At 38.1% G+C, this 24494-nt stretch overlaps 1 protein-coding gene across 2 annotated transcripts in view; it reads left to right on the plus strand.

Annotated features, from left to right (window-relative positions):
• pappaa (pregnancy-associated plasma protein A, pappalysin 1a) overlaps positions 1-24494 on the plus strand; it is an 803024-nt gene that overhangs the window by 98216 nt on the left and 680314 nt on the right. For both annotated transcript variants that reach the window (XR_007935844.1, XM_028809181.2), the window contains exon 2: positions 11866-12934. Coding sequence is in view for 1 of the 2 variants with exons in the window: in XM_028809181.2 (XP_028665014.2) it covers positions 11866-12934 (1069 nt within the window). In the remaining variant the exon portion in view is untranslated. The remainder of the gene's footprint in view (positions 1-11865; positions 12935-24494) is intronic.

Consider the following 24494-nt stretch of genomic DNA (forward strand, 5'->3'; position numbering starts at 1 on the left):
AACAGTGCTGCGCCAGCCAATCCAATGAAAGGACCCCACTACCCCACGATTCCTGCGATCCTCCATCAGGGATGACTTTACCTTAGGCAGGCAAAACAACTTGACAGGTGGAACGTGGCACCAAGTGCCACATTTGAGTACCAAGAAGAGAAACAGAATAGGTGAGGGTTAGTAACAAATTATAACTATCATGTTACTTATGATTTATTGCTAATGACTAACAACAGAGATGCAGTCTGTACAGTTAATCAGCAGCTCTAGTCAGGGTGTGCTAAACTGAAGCAGTGAGTCTTCAGCCAGAATTTAAAAGCTGAGACCGAAGGGGCATCTCTTATAGTAACAGGCAGACCATTCCAGAGTTTAGGGTCCCTGTAACTAAAAGCTTGACCTCCCACTGTTATTTTATTAATTTTTGGAATCATAAGCAGACTAGCATCTTGAGATCTTAATGTGCGCTCTGGTTTGTAAATCATGATAAGTTCAAACAAGTAAGCCGGACCTTGGCCATTTAATGCTTTATATGTTAAAAGAAGGATTTTGAAATCTGCCCTAAACTTAACCGGGAGCCAGTGTAAGGATTTAAGAACTGGAGTTATATGTTCATATTTTCTTGTTCTTGCAAAAATTCTTGCAGCAGCATTTTGGATTAACTGGAGGCTGCATAAAGAACAGTTTGAACATCCAGTGAACACCGCATCAATAGTCAATCCTACTAGAAATAAATGCATGAATTAATTTCTCAGAATCCTGTTAATTTAGAAAGTGCCTTAGTTTCCCAACATTTTTAAGATGGAAGAAACATGATTTGGACAACTTTGTAATATGTGCTTTAAATGACATGCTAGAGTCAAAGATAACTCCTAGATTGTGGGCTGATTCAGTAAAATTAATGGTGATTCCAACTGAGTTAAATGATGACAAAATATTGTTGTGATCAGCGTCATTCCCTCCAATAATTAACATCTCTGTTTTATCTTTGTTTAAAGACAAATAGTTCTCATCCATCCACTCCTTTAATTCACTAATACAACTAATTAAAGACAACATCAGAGAAACTTCATTTGATTTAAATGAAAGGTATAACTGGGTGTCATCTGCATACGAGTGAAAATTAACATTATGTTACCTAATGAGAGATCCCAGTGGAAGCATGTAAAGTGAAAACAGTAAAGGTCCCAGTACTGAGCCCTGTGGGACACCATATTGAACTTCTGTGTATAATGATGGAGTACTGTCAGCACAATTCTGTACATATTGGAATCGATTTGATAAATAAGAACTAAACCAAGCGAGCACGGTGCCTGTAAGCCCAACATCATTTTCTAGCCTGTGCAGTAAGATAGAATGGTCAATGGTGTCAAATGCTACGTTTAAGTTCTAACAACATAATTACAGTGGAGTTTCCTTCATCAGAGGATATCAGAATGTCGCTTACAACCCGTGTTAGTGCTGTTTCTATACTATGACCAGTGCAGAAACCAGACTGGAATTTCTCTAATAAATTGTAATGCGTGAGGTGTGACTGAAACTGATTGGCGACTATTTTTTCTAGTATTTTAGAAAGGGTAAATTTGAAATAAGCCTAAAATTATATAGTATGTGTGGGTTTAGGTCTGACTTTTTAAGTAATGGTTTAATAACTGATACTTTTAGTGCATCAGGTACTGTGCCATACAATAATGAACTACTGATAATGTTTAGAATAGGCGCTTCAAGAACATCCATTGCACCTTTTACTAGTTTTGTTGGCACAGGATTTAGGGAACAAGTAGTGGGTTTCATTTTAGAAATTAAAGTTAAGACTTCCTGCTCAGTTACAGGATTAAATTACTAAAATGCTGGATGCAATGTGAGGCAGGGTCTGCTAAGCTAGTATGCAGTTTTCTACTGTGATGCTGAGATCTGGGATCTTATATTTTTAATTTTTTCATTGAAGAAGTTCATAAAGTCTGTACTGCTAATATCTGTTGGTATTTTGCACTGTAGATCTGAATTTCCATTTGTTAATTTAGCAACCATTCTAAACAGTACCCGAGGATTTTTATTATTGCTATCTATTATTGTAGAATAGTATTCTGAGCGAGCTTTAAAGAGAGCTTTTTTATATTTTTTAACACTCTCTGTCCATGCAATTTGAAAGACATGTAGCTTTGTTGTTCTCAATCTGCGCTCCAGTTTTCGACACTCTAATTTAAGAGCTCGAGTTTTTTCATTAAACCAGGAAGAGTTTCTATGTGCTTTGATCACTTTTGTTTTAAGGGGAGCCACTGTGTCCAGAGCCTCTCTCAAGGTCACATTATAATGTGATGTTAGCTGATCTAAATTGTTTTCCATGTTTACATTTGATGTTAACTGATCTAAATGGTTTTCCACAATTACACTCGACTTACTCAAAGTATCTATAAATTTTGAAACAGAATTACAATCTAGATGTCGCACTGTCTTTGTTTTAATCTGTGAGTGCGTTGGCAAGGGCAGGACTAAATCAAATGTAATTAAGTAGTGATCAGAAATAGCTTCATTTAATGGAGTAATATTTAAATTTTGAATTTCAACTTTGTAAGTTATAATTAAATGTAATGTGTGGTTATGATTATGAGTTGGACCTTTGACAATCTGACAAAATGCTACTGAATTTAACAGATAAGTAAAACATTTGCTAAAAGTGTCAGTTTCCACATCAATATGTACATTAAAATCCCCCATCAGTACTATCATAATTTATAGACAAATCAGATAGAAGGTTGCTAAATTCAGTCATGAACAATGAATATGGCCCTGGTGGTCTGTAGTATATATTTGTGTTGGAATCTGTTTTAATATTTAAAATGAATGCCTCAAAGGATGTAAAGTCGCCTAAATTTTTAGATGTGATTTGCATTTTGTTACAATGAATTATTCCAAGGCCTCCTCCTTGACCAGAATCTCTAGACTTATGAAGGAACAAGTAGCCATCTGGTGACACCTCAGCTAGGGGTACAGTGTCACATTTACTAAGCCAGGTTTCGGTGAGAAGACACAGATCAGATATTGTACTTAATATAATATAATTTACCAAAACAGCTTTACTGCCAAGAGAGCGAATGTTCAGTATGCAGCATTTAAAACTGCATGCTTCTTTCTGAACTGGTGATATATTTTTTGTTTTAATTTGAAGTAAATTTCTATTACAGATGCCCCTGGTGGAGGGTCTGGTTTTATCCCTTGGTCTAATTATACACCTTATTTTTTGGTAAGGTTTATATCAAGACTAAATTTACTGGATGCCCCACAACAGGGATTATGGGTAACAGTTTCATGATAGTAACAGGTGGGATAAACAACAGCCTGTGATTTAAGATCACATGACTGTAGCCTGGATGGTGCTCTAATCAGTCAACCAGGCAGTTTTGCTGCCATATTTTGGGTTAATACATAAGATCCCCTCCAGTTAGGATGAAGACCATCTCTTTTGAAAAATCCAGGCCTTCATCCCAATTGTTCACAAACGCTATGCTTTTATTTGCACACCAGGTTTCTAGCCAGCAGTGAAGGGAACGCAATCTGCTATAAATCACATCCCCTTTATATAATCTTGGTAAGGGGCCAGATACAACTAAATTTCCAGATACCTCAAAACAGCTTCTTGTACAATTTCAGATATCTCAAATACATTTTCAGATATCTCAACATCACTTCCTGCTCATTTCAAGATATCTTATAAAAAACAAGAAGTACAATTGAAATAATAGGCAGTGATGATTTTGAGATATCTTAAAATGCATGAAAGGTCAGTTTAAGATATCTGAAAAATCATTTGAGATGCAGACACAGTTATTTTGAGATATATGAAAATGTTTTTGAGATATCTTGAAATGCATTTGAGATATCTCAAAATGTATTGCAGATATCTTAAGATGTAAAGGAAATGATTTTAAGATATCTCGAAGCGAGTTTCAGATATCTTAAAAAGTAAATTAAATTTTAAGATATCTGAAATTTATTTTGAGATGTCCCTAGATGTTAATTTGGCTTGCCATACTTGCTCAACTAGAAGACTCCTAGCCCACCTTTTTTAAGTCAGTGGGTAACTGTCTGTCTGTCGAGGATTTTAAATCACCTTGTTGCTCGCAAAGCCTTTGACCTATTCACCTGAAATTTGGAACACATATGCTACGTGACCTCTACTGTCTGCTTTCGGGGGGATGATTGACCTCCAAGATTATTTCTCTTTTTATTTTATTGTAGAATTAGCTCACGGCAGTGGCCAGCAGGGCAGCCATGTGGTGCATAAGTACGGGCGCCATTCTCATCCTTACCACCTTCGCCGTCACTTCCTCTACCTCTTCATATCTTAAATCATTCTTGAGGCAGATTGAAGACTTAAGTGCCTGCTTAAGTGAAAAATTAAAGAAAACGTACTAAGTAATTGCAACACAAACACTGACTTAATCAGTTTTAACGTGAAAAGATGTCGATGAAAGAAGAGAAGAAGCGGGCCGCTAAGGTGGAGAAAAGAAGAGCTGCTCAGGAAGCAGCAAGCGCATCAACGTCTGAGCAAACAAATGATAAACGGACAGAGAAAGAGGATGAAAACTAGGAATGCGCAAGTCAAGTGTATTCACTGCACGTTATCGTGCAGTTCGCCGTTACTGATGTTATATACTATCTGAAACTGGAAAAAGTCAAATTCGCACTTAGAGGATCTGTACAAAACTTTTTCAGAACCAGGCAGGATCTACTCCATAACATTTTAGAATAAACATTTAAATTGTGGAAGTGGATTCTCCCCCCTCTATTTTATTCTGTTTATTTTTATTCATTTATCTATTTACTTATTTGTACTAGGTTAATGTTTTACTCTGCTAGTTGATTTGTTTCAAACTTAGTTTTGTAAAACTTTACTTGCTTGTATGGAATGTTATTTAATTTTAATAAAATCAATAAAATGCTTTAAAACAAAGTGTTTTTTCATCTCTGCAATATGACCTGTGTGGAAGGTAAAAAATCTCCCCAGAGGAAGACAGGATAAGTTCAATCAATTCGATTTTTATTCAGTCACAGATGAGTACGTAGATTCTATGTTACAATGCAGAAGAGCAGTTACATTTTTTTCTATTGGCTTTTTATAATTTCTTCTTCCTCCCCTTTCCCCTTATTTCTTAAAAATAAACATAAAATCGTTTACTTAAGCATTTTGTTTTAGTACGCTAATGGGCCATCTGTTCTTATTTTTTCACTGATCAGATAGACCCTAAAGAAGGAAAGGTCATCTTTCCTGTATCAAATAGATGCATTCCTAAGAAATTGGGAATTGTCTTTGGTCAGCTTACTGCACCCTGTCTCATGACAGACGCCTGCCTGTATGAATAACCTGCCGTTATGACAAAATAGCTTTGTCAGCTATTAACCCTAAGTAGCTTGCAAGCAGTTCATTTTTCTTTCACACCTGCTAACAAAACTTCAGTTTGGACTGGTCTGAGGGTGGCTTAACTGAGACACGTTTCTCTTGATATTTCATATTGCGTCTAACACCCATGAATCCTTCATATTAACAAGCTATTTTACCATCATGTCAATATGCCACCCTGCATAGAGATGAATAACCTGTCTACTGATATTTCATAAGTGTTAGGAAGCCTTTATTAAGGTCTTGTTACATAAGAGTATATATTTAAACTAATGCTTTACTCGATATAGACAGAAAAATAGAAACATACACAGGCATCAGAAACATCGTGGGCCCCCAGCCAGTGCCCATGCATTAAGACAGCCCTGGTCAGCTCTTATGACCAATGGTGTCTGTCTGTTTACAGTCTAATCTTCCTTCACATCCTCTCCGACTCTAACTAACTACTATCCCTTCTAGATCACAGTCTGCGTTGAGTTCTTCTGTATATTTAAAGTTCCAAAATTCTGCACGTTAGATTCATTGGAAAGTCTGATTTGGCCTGGTGTTGGCATGGAATTGTGTCTTGGGGTGAACCGATATCCCACGCTGATTGCTTCTTGTCTCGTACCTTAAGCTATAAACTTTAGCTCTCGTGGACCTTTTAATGGAATAAATGGGCTCAGAATGTTATGGGAATGTTACTCACTTTCAGAAGTGTGACTTCACAAACGCTGACCACGTTATATCCTAGGTGCTGTGTGACATTCATTTGTGCCCAAGCTAACGCTGTAAATTGTAGGAGATGCAGGGTTCAGTCATAGTCTGGCCCATGTATTTGTACAGTAATCCTGCCATATAAGACAATGCTGTACATCAGGCCGGTTCGAGGATTAACACAAAAACACTACAGATGCCAGACCACCCCAGAATAGACAAAGGACAAACTCTGAAGGAGAGCTGCCAAGTCGTGTGGGTCAGCTTGGCACAAGTGTATCAAATTGGAGTTCACCTCTCACGTTTGTAAACTCCATTTATTTTCTAGTGAGTCCCAAACACTCTTTTACATAAAATCAATTCAGTCTGCTCATACTTTTCATACACTTCTTAAGAAATCAAACCGTATTCCTCTCGACTAAAGTGTTAAGTGTTGTATAAAGGTTTTTTTCCCCCCTTTTTCTTCATCTTTTTTTCCTGGTTAGTATCAAAAAGCTTCCTTCAGATGTAAAAACACATTACCTTCCTGAGCTTGACGTGTGCTTTCCAAATGAAACAGGAAGAGGGGATTTCAGAGCCCCTAGCAAAATAAAAGTTTTTTTTTTTTTAAAAAAAAGCACTGTTCTTGATTTTTAACTTCCCAACTGGCAAGGTGCATTTCAAGAAAATAGACTGAACGTTCACGTAACCTTTGCTGTGTTGATATAAGACCACACTGCTAGCTGTTGATTGGTTGCAGATGGCTTATTGTAATAGCACAAAGAAAAAGAACAGAGCACGGGTTTGGAGTCTTCAAGAACCTCTGTGTATATAAAAGAAAATCCTGCTGTAACTAAAATTACATTTATATAGTCGAGGAAAAGATGATGATTGGGGGCTTGGGTATCTCTACGTATTTAATCATTTTGAGGAGGAAAAACTGTTTCATTGCTTGTTTTTATTTTTTATAAACAACAACATTTATTTATATGGGACATTTTCATACAAACAATATAGCTCAAAGTGCTTTACATGATGAAGAAAGAGAAAAAAGACAACATACATAATTAAAATTAGGGAACACTAATTAACAAAGAATAAAAGTAAGGTCTGATGGCCAGGGAGGACAGAAAAAACAAAAAAAACTCCAGATGGCTGGAGAAAAACATAAATAAAATCTGCAGGGGTTCTGAGGCCACAAGACCACCCAGCCCCATCTAGACCCCATTCTACCTAACATAAATGACCTCAATCAGTCCTCATGGTATTCAGGGTTCACATGGAAGAACTTGATGATGACGGTCATGTTGGTCTCTGGCCTTTAATCTATCAATTTAGGGACATCACGGTGCTTTGATTAGGTGATGGTGGCACAGGTCGCCACCACAGAAAACCAGAAAAAGAACAGAAGAGAAAGTAAGGGTTAGTACGGATTTTGAAGCCATCATGAATAATAATGATAATTAATTGAATATACAGAGCATTAGAATTAAACTAAGATGAAGCTATGAGAAAGCCATGTTAAAGTAATGAGTTTTTAGCAGTTTTTTAAAGTGCTCCACCATATTAGCCTGTCGAATTCCTACTGGCAGGCTATTCCAGATGTTAGGTGCATAACAGCAGAAGGCCGCCTCACCACTTCCTTTAAGTTTAGCTCTTGGAATTCTAAGCAGACACTTATTTGAGGATCTAAGGTTACGATTTGGAGTATAAGATGTCAGACATTCCGATATATAAGATGGGGCGAGATTATTTAAGGCTTTGTAAACCATAAGCAGTATTTTAAAGTCAATTCTAAATGGCACAGGTAACCAATGTAGTGACATCAGAACTGGGGTGATGCGTTCAGATTTTCTTTTCCTAGTTAAGATTCGAGCAGCTGCATTCTGCACTCGTTGTAATCGATTGATGTCTTTTTTGGGTAGTCCTGAGAGGAGTGCGTTACAGTAATCTAGGCAACTGAAAACAAAAGCGTGAACTAATTTCTCAGTATCTTGCAATGTTATAAGAAGTCTAACTTTTGCTATATTTCTTAAGTGAAAAAATGCTGTCGTAGTGATCTGATTAATATGTGATTTAAAATTCAGGTCAAGGTCAATAGTTACTCCTAAATTCTTTACCTCCGTCTTGACTTTTAATCCTAATGCACCAAGTTTATTTCTAATAACTTCATTATATCTATTTTTTCCAATCACTAAAATTTCAGTTTTTCTCCTTATTTAGTTTGAGACAATTACTACTCACCCATTCAGAAACACGAGTATGACATTGGGTCAGTGAATCAAGAGAGTCGGGGTCATCAGGCACGATTGATAAATACAGCTGTGTGTCATCAGCATAACTGTGGTAGCTCACGTTATACCCCGAGATAATCTGACCTAACGGAAGCATGTAGATTGAAAAGAGCAGCAGACCCAGGATAGAGCCTTGTGGAACACCATATAGGATATCATGTGTCTTTGAAGTATAATTACCACAACTAACAAAGAATTTTCTACCTGGCAGGTAGGATTCAAACCAATTTAAGACGCTGCCAGAGAGGCCCACCCATTGACTAAGGTGATTTCTAAGAATATTATGATCAATGGTGTCAAATGTGGCACTCAGATCTAAGAGGATGAGAACAGATAAACGGCCTCTGTCTGCATTGACCCACAAGTCATTTACTACTTTAACGAGTGCAGTTTCTGTACTGTGATTTGTTCTGAAACCTGACTGAAACTTATCAAGAATAGCATGTTTATTGAGGTGATCATTAAGCTGCATAATGACTGCCTTCTCTAGAATTTTACTTAAGAAAGGCAGGTTAGAAATAGGTGTAAAATTTTCAAAAGCAGAGGAGTCAAGATTATTTTTCTTGATCAGGGGTTTAACTACAGCGGTCTTAAGACAGTCTGGGAAGACCCCCATATCTAATGACGAGTTTACTATGTCAATTAGCACACCCGATACTTCTTTGAAAAAACCTGTTGGTATTGGGTCAAGGATGCAGGTGGAGGGTCTTAGTTGAGAAATTATTTTATATAAATCAGGTAAATCTATCCTGGTGAAAGAATTAAAATTGTTTAAAATGGAGTATCGGGGTTTAAGAGTATCAGTATTGGGGAGATGTACTATATTATTTCTAACATCATTGATTTTTTGATTAAAAAATACAGCAAAAGCCTCACAAGTTTCACTGGAAGTATTTTGGAGGCACTCCATTGAGTGACCTGGGTTTAGCAGACGATCAATTATAGAGAACAAGACTCTGTGATTACTAGCATTGTTATTTATAATTCTAGAGAAATAACACCACCTCTCAAGACAGACTATGTTGTTGTATTCTGTTATTTTAACCTTCAATATCTCATAGTGGATAATCAGTTTAGTTTTTCTCCATTTACGCTCAGCTCTCCGGCATGTTCTCTTTAAATCAGACACTCTTTGGGTCTTCCATGGTATAACAATGCTAGAAGATTTTTTAAATATCTTTTCAGGTCCGACTATGTCAGCAGCATTTTAGTATTAAAATTTTCCACCTTACTATTTACATTATTCTCACTATTGTAGTAAGCACTACAAGCGGACTGGTTGCTTAATAGTCAGGCCGAGAGACAGAAACATAGGTGGATGGACATGAAAGGCACTATATGTCAGAAGGAGAATAGATTAGCAGTGCACTACAGAAGTAGATTAGTAATAAACTGTAAGACAAAAAGAAGGGAATGAGATTAGAAAGGCCCAGTTAGACATATGGACAAATAAGAACAGTACTGTAAGATTTTATAGATAAGAAAGATGCATAAATATGAAGGATGCTCCACTATATAAGAGATTGATTAAAAAGACATCATAACATAAAAGAGAAAGGCACTATAAAATAGACTAGTAATACACTGTCAAACAAATAATTAGATGAATAGATGAGAATAGTGCTGTAAGAGTTGATATATGAGAAAAAGATACATACTGTAAATAAGAAGCAGACTATATAACAGATTGAGTAGAAAAGACATCATAACATTTAAGAGAAACGCACTATAAAACAGATTAGTAATGCTTTATAAGACTAAAGGAAGACAATGAGATGAGAAAAGCACAATTAGACAAACCAACAGATAAAGACAGAGCTGATTTGATATATGAGAAAGATGCATAAATATGAAGGGTACTACAGTATATAAGAGATTGAATAGAAAGTACTTCATAACTGAAGAGAAGAGGACGGCACTATAAAATAGACCGACTAGTAATGCATTATAAGGCAAATAAAAGATAATGAGGTGAGAAAGGCAAAATTAGACAAGAACAGTACTGTAATATTTGATGTATGAGAAAAAGACACATAATTATGTAGCACACTATGTAACAGATTGAGTAGAAAAGACATCATAACATTTAAGAGAAAGGCACTATAAAAAGGATTAGTAATGCATTATAAGACTAAAGGAAGACAATGAGATGAGAAAAAACACAATTAGACAAATCAACAGATAAGGACGGTGCTGTAAGATTTGACATTTGAGAAAGATGCAAAAATATGAAGGGTGCTACAACATATAACAGATTGAGTAGAAACATCATAACTGAAGAGAAGTGGAAGGCACTATAACATAGATGGATTAGTAATGCAGTATGAAACAAATAAAAAGGAATGAGATGAGAAAGGCACAATTAGATAAGAACAGTGCTGTAAGATTTAATTTATGAGAAAAAAGAATAAATATGAAGGGTACTATAGTACAAAACAAAATGATTAGAAATACATCATACCATAGAACAGAAAGGCACTGTCTTTTATATAAACATCTATGCATGGAAGTGTGTCTGTCTGTCTGGCCTGGAAGTGAGAGGTGGAGTCGGGTAAGAGCTCCACCTCCGAGGATACGCAATTGTGGCGAGCACGTTGGCAAAACAAAACCTCCTAAGAAAGACAAAGTCACTTAGCTGCTAATGCACAGGCGATGCGAGCACGTCGGCAAAATAAATCCTCCTAGGAGAGAGACGCCCAGAGTAGTTCCTTTCAATTACCTGACATCTCTACATTTCATTTTTTTTTCTGATGATTTCAATAGTTTTTAGGACTCTGGGCTTTTTACAGCACGGGCTTACATGGTTAGTAACATATAAGAGTCTTAAAATATATATTAAAGAGTCTTTTTCTGTGGATTGGTATTAAATATGCCAAATTAAATCCCCTGTCGTTTAATGTTGCATATTATTAAAATGATAAAACTTTCAAGGGGGTGAATACTTTTTATAACCACTGTGTTTATAGATGGATAAGGCACTAGATAATAGATATATAGGAAAGGCACTATACTGTATAAGAGATAGGTCAATAGATATGAGAAGTACTGCATAATATATAGATTTAAAAAGACTGCAAATGATAGATAGATAGATAGATAGATAGATAGATAGATAGATAGATAGATAGATAGATAGATAGATAGATAGATAGATAGATAGATAGATAGATAGATAGATAGATAGATAGGTTGACTTTCTTTCTAACTACTGTTACAAATCTTTACAAGCTACACTATAGCTAATGAAACAAATGAAATACGGCAAAGAGATATGGCTTTGATTATTAAACAAGCAAGCCTCGGAAGGAAATCTGGTACAGTTTTGAATGTCAAATAAAATTATATAAATGTTATAGTCATTAACACTTGAAGATATGTGAGTGATACCAACAGTTAATAAGGCAATTTCCAGACTGTGGTCTGGTGGTGACGTTCCTCTGTGGTTTTGCTCCTACGACTGTTCAGCCCAATGTTTAACACGTTCTTTTTTTTTTTCTTTGAGCACAGGACTGTATGATAAATGCTGCTTTACATCCAGTGACCGAGGATGGCTTCTTGGAATCCAGGCAGTCAGTGACCAAGGCAACAAGGATCCTCGCTTCTTTTTCTCCCTAAAAACGGATCGAGCCAGAAAAGTGACCACCGTCACTTCTCATCATGAATACCAGGCCAGTCAGTGGACCCATCTTGCAGTTACTTACAATGGATTTCAGATGAAGCTCTACGTGAACGGTGCCCAGGTGGCCGTAAGTCAAGAACAAATTGGGGATATATTCAGTCCTTTAACTAGGAAATGCAAAGTACTTATGATTGGTGGGAGTGCTTTAAATCAAAACTACAGGGGTTACTTAGAGCAACTGAAGCTGTGGAAGGATGCCCGGACTCAGAAAGAAATCATGCGGGATATGAGGAACTACAAACATGAAAAGATGATTCATCTACCTCAGCTTGTTCTTCAAGAAAATTTCCAAATGATGGAAAACAAATGGGCAGTAATGAAAGATGGGGTCAGTCCACGAGTAGAGTTCAGTCACTTTCATGATTTGATGCTAGACACTACTTTGGAACCTCCTCTATGTGGGCAGACCATTTGTGACAATGTAGAAGTCATCTCTAGTTACAACAAATTCTGGACACTTCGCAAAGACAAGGTCGTCCAGTATCGTGTTGTGAATGTGTACGACGACCATCACCGCAACCCAACAGTCACACAGCAGCAGATACAGCTGCAGCACCAGCACCTTAACAATGCCTTCAGCAAGTACAACATTACCTGGAAGCTTAATGTGGTGGATATAAATAACTCCTCCTTGAGGAATCGACTGGTTTTAGCCAACTGCGATATTGCCAAAATTGGAGATGAGAATTGTGACCCTGATTGCAACCACACTCTGACAGGATACGATGGTGGAGACTGTAAAAAGATCACTTTCATGCGCTACTCCAAGAAGACCGGCAATGGTGTATGCGATATGGAATGCAATGTCGAATTTCATGATTATGATGGAGGAGACTGCTGCAATCCGATGATTACAGATGTCACCAAGACCTGCTTTGACCCCAAATCAGAGCTCAGGTATCCTCTGCTTTTATTTATCCTGTGATGTTGTAGTTACTAATATGTAAAAAGCAATGGATAGTACCCTAGCTTGCAAGGATGTATGGGTAGATTAGGGAGGTATGTTGCAAATGTATATTACTGAAATGATCACTGGCAGAATGTTTAATTTATACATTTATGAATGTTTAATTTAGGAAAGAATATAGATTAATTTAATTAAATATTTTTGTTACAACGCAAGTGGTTCTGGGCCTTAACTGGAGGAAGCACCTTCAAGGATAATGGAGCTAACGTGGCTCATGATAGGCAAATGGAGTATACAGTGGATTCAAAAAGTTGTCAGAACCCTCCGTCCTCTATCATGGTTTTTAAAAGTCGGTATAAGACCTACTTGTTTTCTTCCGCCTTTCACTCTATATAATGGGACTAGCAAAATACCCGCGCTTCGCAGCGGAGAAGTAGTGTGTTAAAGAGGTTATGAAAAAAAAAGGAAACATTTTAAAAATAACGTAACATGATTGTCAATGTAATTGTGTTGTCATTGTTATAACTGTTGCTGTCTTTTATATATTATATATATATATATATATATATATATATATATATATATATATATATATATTATATATATAATATACACACACACATAAACATTTATATACATATACATATATATACATATCTACATATACACATCTACATATATATATACACACATACATAAACACACACATAAGACTTACTGACTGAAACGGGCTTTCATTGACAATCATGTTACGTTATTTTTAAAATGTTTCCTTTTTTTTTCATAACCTCTTTAACACACTACTTCTCCGCTGCGAAGCGCGGGTATTTTGCTAGTATATATATATATATATATATATATATATATATATATATATACATATACACACATACATGCAGTTTTAATAACACAGAAATCAATATAAACATTAACATCATTATCATATGAGAATATGAAGTAATATATAAGAAGCACTTTTCATATAAATATAAATTATTCTTCTGTAATTTGCTACCGTGGCAATTTGTGTGTCTGTCCAGGATTTTAAATGACCTGTAGCTCGCAAACCGTTTCACCTATAAACTTGAAATGTGGTACACATATAGTACGTCACGTCTACTATCCGCTTTATGGGTGATGATTGTTTTACTCTTTTTATCTTTATTTTATTTTATTGTAGAATCAACTCCTATCTGCGCACAGCAGCGCAGCCGGGGGCGGATGCGTATGGTGTATTCACTCCATGTTATCGTGCATTGCGCTGTCAGTGGTATTTTGATAAAAGAATTTGAACAACATATAAGAAGCGTATAAATTATTAAACAGTAAAACATTAACATTTAAGAAGTAAAGTTACATGAAGTACTACTGCAGTGCCTTCGGGTATACCTCATTTTTTGTTTGCCCATTACATGCTTAAATGTATACATTTTTTGGTGCACCTACCCGAGAACACGCGACATATAACCGAGCGTGGGAGAAGCATGGATTTTAAACACGCATTGAGTTCATCTGCTGGTCTCCCTCGTGGAATAACTGGTAATGTTTGACTAAAATCTACAGCGAGTAAAACGACATTACCTTCCATTTGTTTTTTTACGATCTCTGAGATCTTGCTTTTTTCGGTTCAAGGCTTCATAAGCTCTTTTATGTTGTATGGTGTACTTATCCCAAACCATCATCTTTGAATGTTGCAAGACTTTCGCCTTGTATGTAGATCGGGGTAATTACATTCATTGCATTCCTAGTCTGAATCACAATGTGATTGTATGGGTGGTTACCTGGCACTGTAGGGTTGCCACCCGTCCTTTAAAATACGGAATCGTGCCGCATTTGAGAATGAAATTGCGCGTCCCGTTTTGAATCAATACTGGACGGATTTATCCCGTATTTTTTTTTATCATTTTTTTTTTAAAGCAGCGTCTCATGCAAATCATCCCACACGCATTTTATGAAGATGCCTCCTTTCCTACTTTGGATTGGGTAATACTTGATGTCATCGTTAGTTTGATTGGTGTTTTAACTGTCCAGTGAGGAGGGCGTGTCTTTTAAGTACAGTCTGCAAAGTGTTGGCACTGAGATGTGGCGTCAGCGCCATAGTTGAAGCCCCTAACGTTGCGGTCAGCAAGTCGGCTAACATCCGCCATGTGCCGTCTTTCAGTTGCGAGAAGCAGATCGTAGAATGGTTGAAACTGTTGCCCCTAACGTTGCGCCACGGCGTGTGGTTCGTTTATACCTCGTGTCTTCTCATTAAACTTTTATCTCGCGAATATGTTATTGCAATCCGCAGCGGGAGCGTTTCTATAAACGTAATTGAAACTTACGTTTTACACCGTGCTTTGTTTCCCTTATGAACATGCTTGTATGCTTAACTCGCTCCGTTCTCAATTGTTTAATTAATTTTTTGCTCTTCGCTGTTTGCAGCTGTTCCTCCATTTCCCCCTACTTCGTTCTTTTATCTCGCGAATATGTTATTGCAATCTTTAACGGGAGCGTTTCAATAAACTGATTGAAAATAGTTTTGCATTTACCTTTTTAGTAAAAGGCGAGCTTTTAAGCCTGAGAAATCACCCCGTAAATGCACACGTTTAATTGGACATGTGTTAATATGTATGGTTACACAGTATTAAAAGACAGTGAACAACGTCAGTTACCTTTCTTCCCGCGTTTGATAAAAGGTGAGCTTTTAAGCCTGAGAAATCACCCCGTAAATGCACACGTTTAATTGCACATGTGTTAATATGTATGCTTACACAGTATTAAAAGACAGTCAAAAATTAACGTCATTTACCTTCGTTCCCGCGTGTGACTCGTGCTGTAAATGTCTTCCTTGTTTTTAGTTCGCGTGATTACGTAGGAGGCGTGATGACGCGATACGTGACTCCGCCTCCTCCATTACAGTGTATGGACAAAAAATATGTTCCAGTTATGACCATTACGCATTGAATTTCGAAATGAAACCTGCCTAACTTTTGTAAGTAAGCTGTAAGGAATGAGCCTGCCAAATTTCAGCCTTCCACCTACACGGGAAGTTGGAGAATTAGTGATGAGTGAGTCAGTGAGTCAGTCAGTCAGTCAGTGAGGGGCTTTGCCTTTTATTATTATAGATTATGATGGATGTTAAAATTTATTGTTTTATTAATCTGCTTTTGCATGTTTGTTTGCATTGTTTATTTTCATGCTTCTTTGCACAACCTCTGTTGTTTTAAATGTGCTTTTATAAATAAATAATCTAATCTACCGTATATACTCGCGGATAAGTTCTCCCGTGTATAAATCGGGACTTGATTTTACAGTATAATTTCTGGTATTTTATGAAGTCGGTCGTATAAGTCGAATGCGGAAAACTCAAAGCTATTGGTCCAAGAGATTATGATATGCTAACGCCCACCCGAGTAACCACGGAGCACACAACCTTTTTTTTTCTATGTGTGTGTGGCAATGCGCTGTATCAGCATGTGCTCCTGACCTCTCTCTGTCTATTGTGCCTACGTGACCACACAGTAATACCCAAACTATTCCGAAGAGACGTTTTGCACTGATTTGTGTTCAAGTCTCAAAGGCAGGATCTCTAATTGGACAGAAGTGTCACTTGACTGGGTGTGAATGGGGTTCAAGAAATGGCACACCTTCAATGATCAGCTAGACAGCAATGGTGGAAATTGTAAAAAAGCATTTAACTGTTATTTTATTATGAGAATAATGATTATAATTATTATTATAATATTAATATGATTAATTATAATAATATTGATAATATTAATTATAATATTATATATTACAATTAATTAATTATAATATTAATTATATATATTAATTACTATTAATGATTAATTATTAAATATAATTAATTATAATATTGATAATATTGATTATAATAATAATAATAATAATACAGTGATCCCTCGCTATATCGCGCTTCGCCTTTCGCGGCTTCACTCCATCACGGATTTTATATGTAAGCATATTTAAATATATATCGCAGATTTTTTGCTGGTTCATGGATTTCTGCGGACAATGGGTCTTTTAATTTCTGGTACATGCTTCCTCAGTTGGTTTGCCCAGTTGATTTCATACAAGGGACGCTATTGGCAGATGGCTGAGAAGCTAGATTGCTTACTTTTCTCTCTCTCTTGCGCTGACTATCTGTGATCCAGACGTATGGGGATTGAGCAGGGGGGCTGTTCACACACCTAGACGATACGGACGCTCGTCTAAAAATGCTGAAAGATTATCTTCACGTTGCTATCTTTTGTGCAGCTGCTTCCTGAAACGACATGCTGCTAAAAGCTCGAAGGGCACGTATTGATTTTTGACTGAAAAACAAACTCTGTCTCTCTCTCTCTCTCTCTCTCTCTCTCTCTCTGCTCCTGACGGAGGGGGTGTGAGCTGCCGCCTTCAACAGTTTTGTGCCGCGGTGCTAGAGATTGTTTTCTCTATCTATGTGACATTCTGTGCTCCTGACACGCACTCCTTTGAAAAGGAAGATATGTTTGCATTCTTTTAATTGTGAGACAGAACTGTCATCTCTGTCTTGTCATGGAGCACAGTTTAAACTTTTGAAAAAGAGACAAATGTTTGTTTGCAGTGTTTGAATAACGTTCCTGTCTCTCTACAACCTCCTGTGTTTCTGCGCAAATCTGTGACCCAAGCATGACAATATAAAAATAATCATATAAACATATGGTTTCTACTTCGCGGATTTTCTTATTTCGCGGGTGGCTCTGGAACGCAACCCCCGCGATGGAGGAAGGATTACTGTAATAATAATAATAATAATAATAATGTTATTATTAACTGGTATTTTGTACTTATTTATATTTTCCTTGTTTTTTTTCTCCCTATTTGGGTTTTGGAATATAAGGATTTGATTTATTACATTTTTTTTGTTTTTGACATTCTTTTCGTATTTTTATTTTATCGTTTTTTTTCACCATTTTGTTTATTGAAGTTCACCGCCATTTGTGTATGGGTTACAAATCAAATGTGTGCAGCCCGTGACAACATTAAGGTGACAAGATAAAAGGTTGTCATGAAGGGTCTCGTCTCTATCTGAGATTGCAGATAACACCATTGATTTCTTGTTTTCTTTGTACTTTGGTAATGAACGTTTGGCTTGCCTTTTGACTTTGATTTTTGGTGTTCGTATTGTTAAGCTCCCAGTTACAATTATTGCTTTTCTCTTGACTCCGTCTCTTCTCCTGATATTTTTCCTCATGTCGTGCTATAGGCACACAACAGCAGTCGCCTTGATGGACTGTTCTATTTTTATTAATTTCTATATTTTTTACAGCCTTTTCCTAATGGAGGTAGCTATTGAGTGATTTTAGAGGGCAAGCGATTTAATGGCCTCATCTGTTTTTTGATTTAGGACATGATTAAAGGTGTTAATTTTGAAATATATCTTCCTCTATTTTCTTTTCAGTATCGGTGCTGCCATTATGTGCTGTTTGTAATGCGGACATCTCTTAATGTTTGTCATGTAATGTAATTACCAGGTCAGCTGCATGCACTCCTTTACCGAGTCCAAGTCTATATAATTAAACTCATAAAACTCTAGCGTCATTGCTGTTTAATGATCTCTCTAGCTGCAAATTGTTTTCTGTTCTTTGACTTTGATTGACATCACAAATTTTGTCTTAGACTACATGAAATATTCTGGTTTTTTGACTGTCACTACGTCTTCTGATTTATGAATTTGTCTTACATCCTGGCCATTGTTTTTTGGATATTCATCCTATTGGTTTCGACCTTGACTCATCAATACTATTACATTCCATCTCTTGATTCCATCCTACTTAAACCTGTAACAAAACATGGAGCTTCATCCTAACGTATGTGAGTATGAAGAACCACATGCCATACACAAAAACTACAGACTTTTTTTTCTTTAATTATTAATTTATAGAGGTCTGGTGCTGCTCAGATTCACACCTTTGATGGGACGATGATTTATTTATTTTTTTAGTGGGGATTCCAGGAACGCATTCAGCCTTGGCCCGACCTGCACACACTCACAGACAGAGCAATAAATAAATAATATATTAAATGGAAAATCAAATACAGACAATATAAACCAGATATCCCTCACCTTCCCATTCGACGACACAATTTTAACACAACAATCAACCACGACAATAAACACTCATGACAATGCGGCAGAAGAAGATGAAATGGTATGGAGCAAAGATGACGATGACAATCCCAGGAACAGCTTCCATAGAGGGAGCTCTCCCTCTGAAGACCAACGACTAAACCACCGCTATTCACATAACAGCCATGAATGACAATCCATTCATTCTTGTGAGAAACGATCCAGGGTACAAATAACTTCACAGTAGTCACGATGAACGGGACCCACAGGTTATACAGAAACACAGATCTCCTTCTTGCTGCTTTGCCAACCCCTTTTCAAGTTTCCCGCTGGCCCTTATTGTCCCCAGCAGCCCCAGCGCCCATTTCAGACACCCAATGAGGGCAATCACCTTTGGGGCTGCTGGGAAATGGAGTCCATGCAGCAGTAGCACTGTTACAAATGTATAACCAAACATTATTAATATTACACTCTTAGCAGGCAAAAAAAATCAGAAATATTTTTTATCATCAGATATAAGAAGAGATTGGGGCTCCAACACAAGTCCTGGTTTGTGTTACAGTCAGCCCATATTTCAAAAACTGTGAATTTCCCTTTTGATACAGAAAAAAGCCTGATGGTATATGTTATATTACGGTGTTTATATTGTTGAATTTGGAGCATGCCAACTTAAAGATGAGTCAACTGTTTGAAAATAACAAAACTTTTACCCATCTGGCCATTGGATCTGATGAAAGGTTAATGACAACAACATTCATATGTAGAATTGTACAATACACTTAACCGTTAGAAATTAGATTACATGTCTGAACAGGGACTGAAAAGGTTACCTTTTCTGATGAGTTTTCATTTGGGAATAACAAAATGTGACATCCATTTATTTTCAATGTGACTGATTTATCTATAATTAAGCAAATGCTATAGGCCAACTCAAATTAAAATCATTGAATTTCACCTTTCCTTGAATATTCTAATGAATATTCTATTATACTGTTTTACTATAATTATGTAGATGATTCTTAAAAAAAAACTATCACTTTCTTCTATGTAGAGCTTATGGGAAAATCACAGAAACACTGCATTTTCAAAAGAAAGTTAAATATGACATTAATACTGCATCTTCTTCTTCACACATCTGACTGTGACAGAACATGTTAATGTAAATTTTTTTTCCTTATGGTCATGTTTTCTGTAAATGTTCAAAATTCTCATGATGATACATAAAATGCACTTTTGCTTTGAAGATGTAACAGCTTGAACATGTCATTTGTAACCATCTGCTGTCACAGTTCCTAGCTGAAACAGCAGGTTTCCTTGGCTTCTAAACAGAGGCAGTAGTGAACAGGTTTCAGAGGAGGAGGAGGAGGAGAAAAGCAATCTATCTGCATGGAAAAGTACCTTTTGGGAATGTGAACAGTGCCTACTCTACATACTGGCACAGCACTCTTTAAAAAAGATTTTATTTGTATATACTATATACTGTATATATGTGGGTGTGCGTGTGTGCGCATATGTATACGTATATATGTACATATAAAGCCTGCTTTTTGAATTATATATATAAATAAATGTATATATTGTGGCGGATGGCCGGGATCCATGACCGGCTGGGACGCCCCTTTGTTATATGCTCAGTTATATGCTAGATGGCCGCTCCCCTGGGTTGGAGCGTTGCCTCGGTTTTTTGCAGGGCTCCATGGGAATTGGAGTTGGGGGCAGCCCTGTTGGGTCCCGCAGGCGCTGCCAGGGGGGGCTGCAGCTGGAACTCCTGAGCCCTTGTGGGCAGTGTTTTCACCACAACCGGAAGTGCAACCAGAACTCTGCAATCAAGCACCTGGAGCACTTCTGGGTGAAATATAAAAGGGGCCACCAGCCACCACTCCTGGACCCAGAATCGGGAGGAGGAGGACGAGGTTGCCTGAGAGGAGTGGTGGAGGAAGAAAAAGAGTGCTTTGCTGTGTGTTTAATTTGTTTTTTGTGCACTTGGGACTGTGTTGTGTCTGTGGGGATTACAGGGAAGACGTGCCCCATAGGCGAAGAAAAATAAAAGTTTATTTATTTTACACGTACCTCCGTGTCCATCTGTGTCGGGTCAGTCATATAGCGCCTTTTGTTACAATGTATATATATATATATATATTGTGACAGATGGAGGTCTCCGTGACCCCTTGAACCCTCAGGTACCACTCTGAACACCAGGTAAAAGTATAAATACTCTTTATTTTATAAGAATATTGTGCACAAAGCACCCTCCACACCCTATTCATATAAATCACAATTCTCAATAAACCAATCCTCCTCGCCCAGACACTTTGCCACCCTTCCTCCCAGCTCAGCTCAGTGTTCTGGGCTTCCCAGAGTCCTTTTATACACCCTGACCCGGAGGTGTTCCCATTCAACAGTCCACAGTTCCTTTTCCCTTCCGGGTCAGGGTAAACAGTCCTTTTCTTCAACCCGGGAGCACATCGTTTCTTCCTGTCACGTGACCATGACGTACTCCCGGGTTATAGGGCACATGCGAGCCCCCTTACAGCGACGCCTGGTGGCCCCCAAGGTATCCAGCAGGGCTGTGTATAAAAACTACATAGTCCATGAGGCCCTGCTGGAACTCGGGGCATGTCCATGCTGCTGGGAGAGCTCCCCCTAGCGGCCTGGGGGTGAGGGCCGGAGAAATAAGCCGGCAATCCACCACAATATATATATATATTATATATATATATATATATATATATATATATATATATATATATATATAGTGGGGTGGCACGGTGGTGCAGTTGGTAGCAATGCTGCCTCGCAGTTAGGAGACCTGGGTTCACTTCCCGGGTCCTCCCTGCGTGGAGTTTGCATGTTCTCCCCGTGTCTGCATGGGTTTCCCCCGAGTGCTCCGGTTTCCTCCCACAGTCCAAAGACATGCAGGTTAGGTGCATTGGCGATCCTAAATTGTCCCTAGTGCGTGCTTAGTGTGTGGGTGTGTTTGTGTGAGCACCCTGCGGTGGGCTGGCACCCTGCCTCGGGTTTGTTTCCTGCCTTGCGCCCTGTGTTGGCTGGGATTGGCTCCAGCAGACCCCCGTGACCCTGTAGTTAGGATATAGAGGGTTGGGTAATGGATGGATGGATATATATAGTGGTTAAATGGTAGTGGAACCCAGATTTAAGATGAAATATTGGGACACTAACCGGGTGTCCCATTTAATTCTCATGACAAAAGAAAACAAAGCAAACAAAAAAAGTGCACAATGGCGCTACAGAACTGAAAATATAAGCTTTAGCCTTCTCTCTTTCTAAATGTGTTTCTTGAATCAATGGGTCTTGACTTCTTGCGGAGCTCTGTCCTATGGGTGGGCTTGACTCAAAGTGAGACACCTCCTTCCGGGGATGCCTGGTTTTATAAGACTTGGCCTGGAATGGACAGAGTCAGTTGCCCTCACTGGGTGTCTTCTCTGAGCCAGTATATATCTATATATAGTAGTTGAATGCTAGTGAAACCTTGGTTCAAAATGAAATGTTAGGACACCAACTGGGTTGTCATGTTTAAATTCTCTCAACAAATGAAAGCAATGCAAGTGCACGATGGCACTACAGAACTGAAAATATGGGCTTTAGCATCCTCTCTTTCTAAACGTGTTGCCCGATTGTGCAGGTCTTGACTTCTTGCGGAGTTCTGTCCAATGTGCTGGCTTGACTCAAATGCCTGGCTTTATAGGACTTGGCCTAGAAGGGGTGGAGGCAGTTGCCCTCACTGGGCATGTTCCTCTGAGCCAGGGAGGTAGAAATAGGTGGCAAGGTTAGAGACATTGCTTTGCTCCTACTTAAATAACAGCATCAGACTTTAAATGAGGTTTAACTGCTGGTGCCCAAAACTACTTATTGTCTTTTTTTGTGTATTTCACTACAGATATATTTATTTATTTACATATTTATATGCCTGCGGTGGGTTGGCACCCTGCCCGGGATTGGTTCCTGCCTTGTGCCCTGTGTTGGCTGGGATTGGCTCCAGCAGACCCCCGTGACCCTGTGTTCGGATTCAGCGGGTTGGAAAATGGATGGATGGATGGATGGATATTTATATGCACATACAGTTATTGACACCCCTTGTTAAAAAGCATAAGAAGGGGTGCAAAACAATCACCTCTTGATGAATTACTTTAATTTCACACAAAAAAGAATTAGAGAAATCCAATCTTTAAATGAAGTAAATTTGTTCAGAAATAATTATGTTTAACAAAACCACGTGTCACAATTATAAACTAAGTAAAAGGGCAGGCTCAGCTCTGGGACACACTCTGGACCACCTGGAGGTCGTAGCAAAGGAGAACAAAGCAAAGGAAAACAAAAGTGAGAGTCATTATGAACAAAGCTGCACATTCTCTCTCTGACACAACAACACTGAGGACTTTCAGACAACGAATCATTCAGCAGAAGTGTGTCAGGAAATGCTGCGGGTGGATCTTTTATAGCAACAGAAATTCACCTGTATAATTCCTCACTGGGACTGTGATTTCTTTCTTTGTAATTTTCCTACTGTTTAGTAATTCTGGTGTATGTGTACAAAAGTGATAACGTCATTTCTCAGTGGAGTCTCCACCCTTCTCAATGCACTTTTTGTCTTGGAGACCAATGTGAAGCCTGCTATTCGATCCAAGTGGTGGGGACTGCTGTTTCAAGGAGTCCTTTTGCTGCAAGACAACTGCTAAGAACACCAAGGCTTGTCTGGAGAAACTGAAGTTTGAAGTATTGCCACATCCTCCTTATTCGCCTGATTTGGCACCATGGGATTTCCACCTCTTTGGATTGCTAATAAAAACATCTGGGTGGTCGTCAATTCAAGACAGATGACGACGTGAAGACAGCGGTGCATGAATGGTGACGAGGACGAGACAAAAGCTTTCAGGCAGCTGGCGCAGAGAAGGGTGGAGACTCCATTGAGAAATGACAGCATCAGTTTTGTGAAGGTTTGTTCCATTTTCTGATAAATCCCATTTTCTAACTTTAGCTTGACTCCCCCTCATATATTATTATTTATCATGTATGTATTTATTCATCCTTCGTGAAGCGCTCCTGTAAAAAGCCAAGTTTCCCCCTGGGAATGAAGTTTGTTAGTTTGTCCGTACCCTGAGTAACAGTAGGTGGCGCTAGTGCTCCCTTGAACCCTCAGGTACCACGCCAAACACCAGGTAAAAGTCCAAGACTTTTTATTTTTATAATAATAATGTGCACTAAGCACCCTCCACTCCACACTACACATACAATAATCGATTATCAAATAATCCAACATCAATCCTCCTCTCCCAGACACTTAGCCACCCTTCCTCCCAGCTCAGCTCACTCGTCTGGGGTTTCCCACAGTCCTGGAAAACCCCCGGGTAGGGGTGGGCGGTATGACCAAAATTCTATATCACGGTATTTTTCTAAATTATTCCGGTTTCACGGTATTCAACGGTATTTTTTTCCCC

This window comes from Erpetoichthys calabaricus, chromosome 9 (assembly GCF_900747795.2).
Source record: "Erpetoichthys calabaricus chromosome 9, fErpCal1.3, whole genome shotgun sequence".
Classification (NCBI taxonomy): Eukaryota; Metazoa; Chordata; class Cladistia; order Polypteriformes; family Polypteridae; genus Erpetoichthys; species Erpetoichthys calabaricus.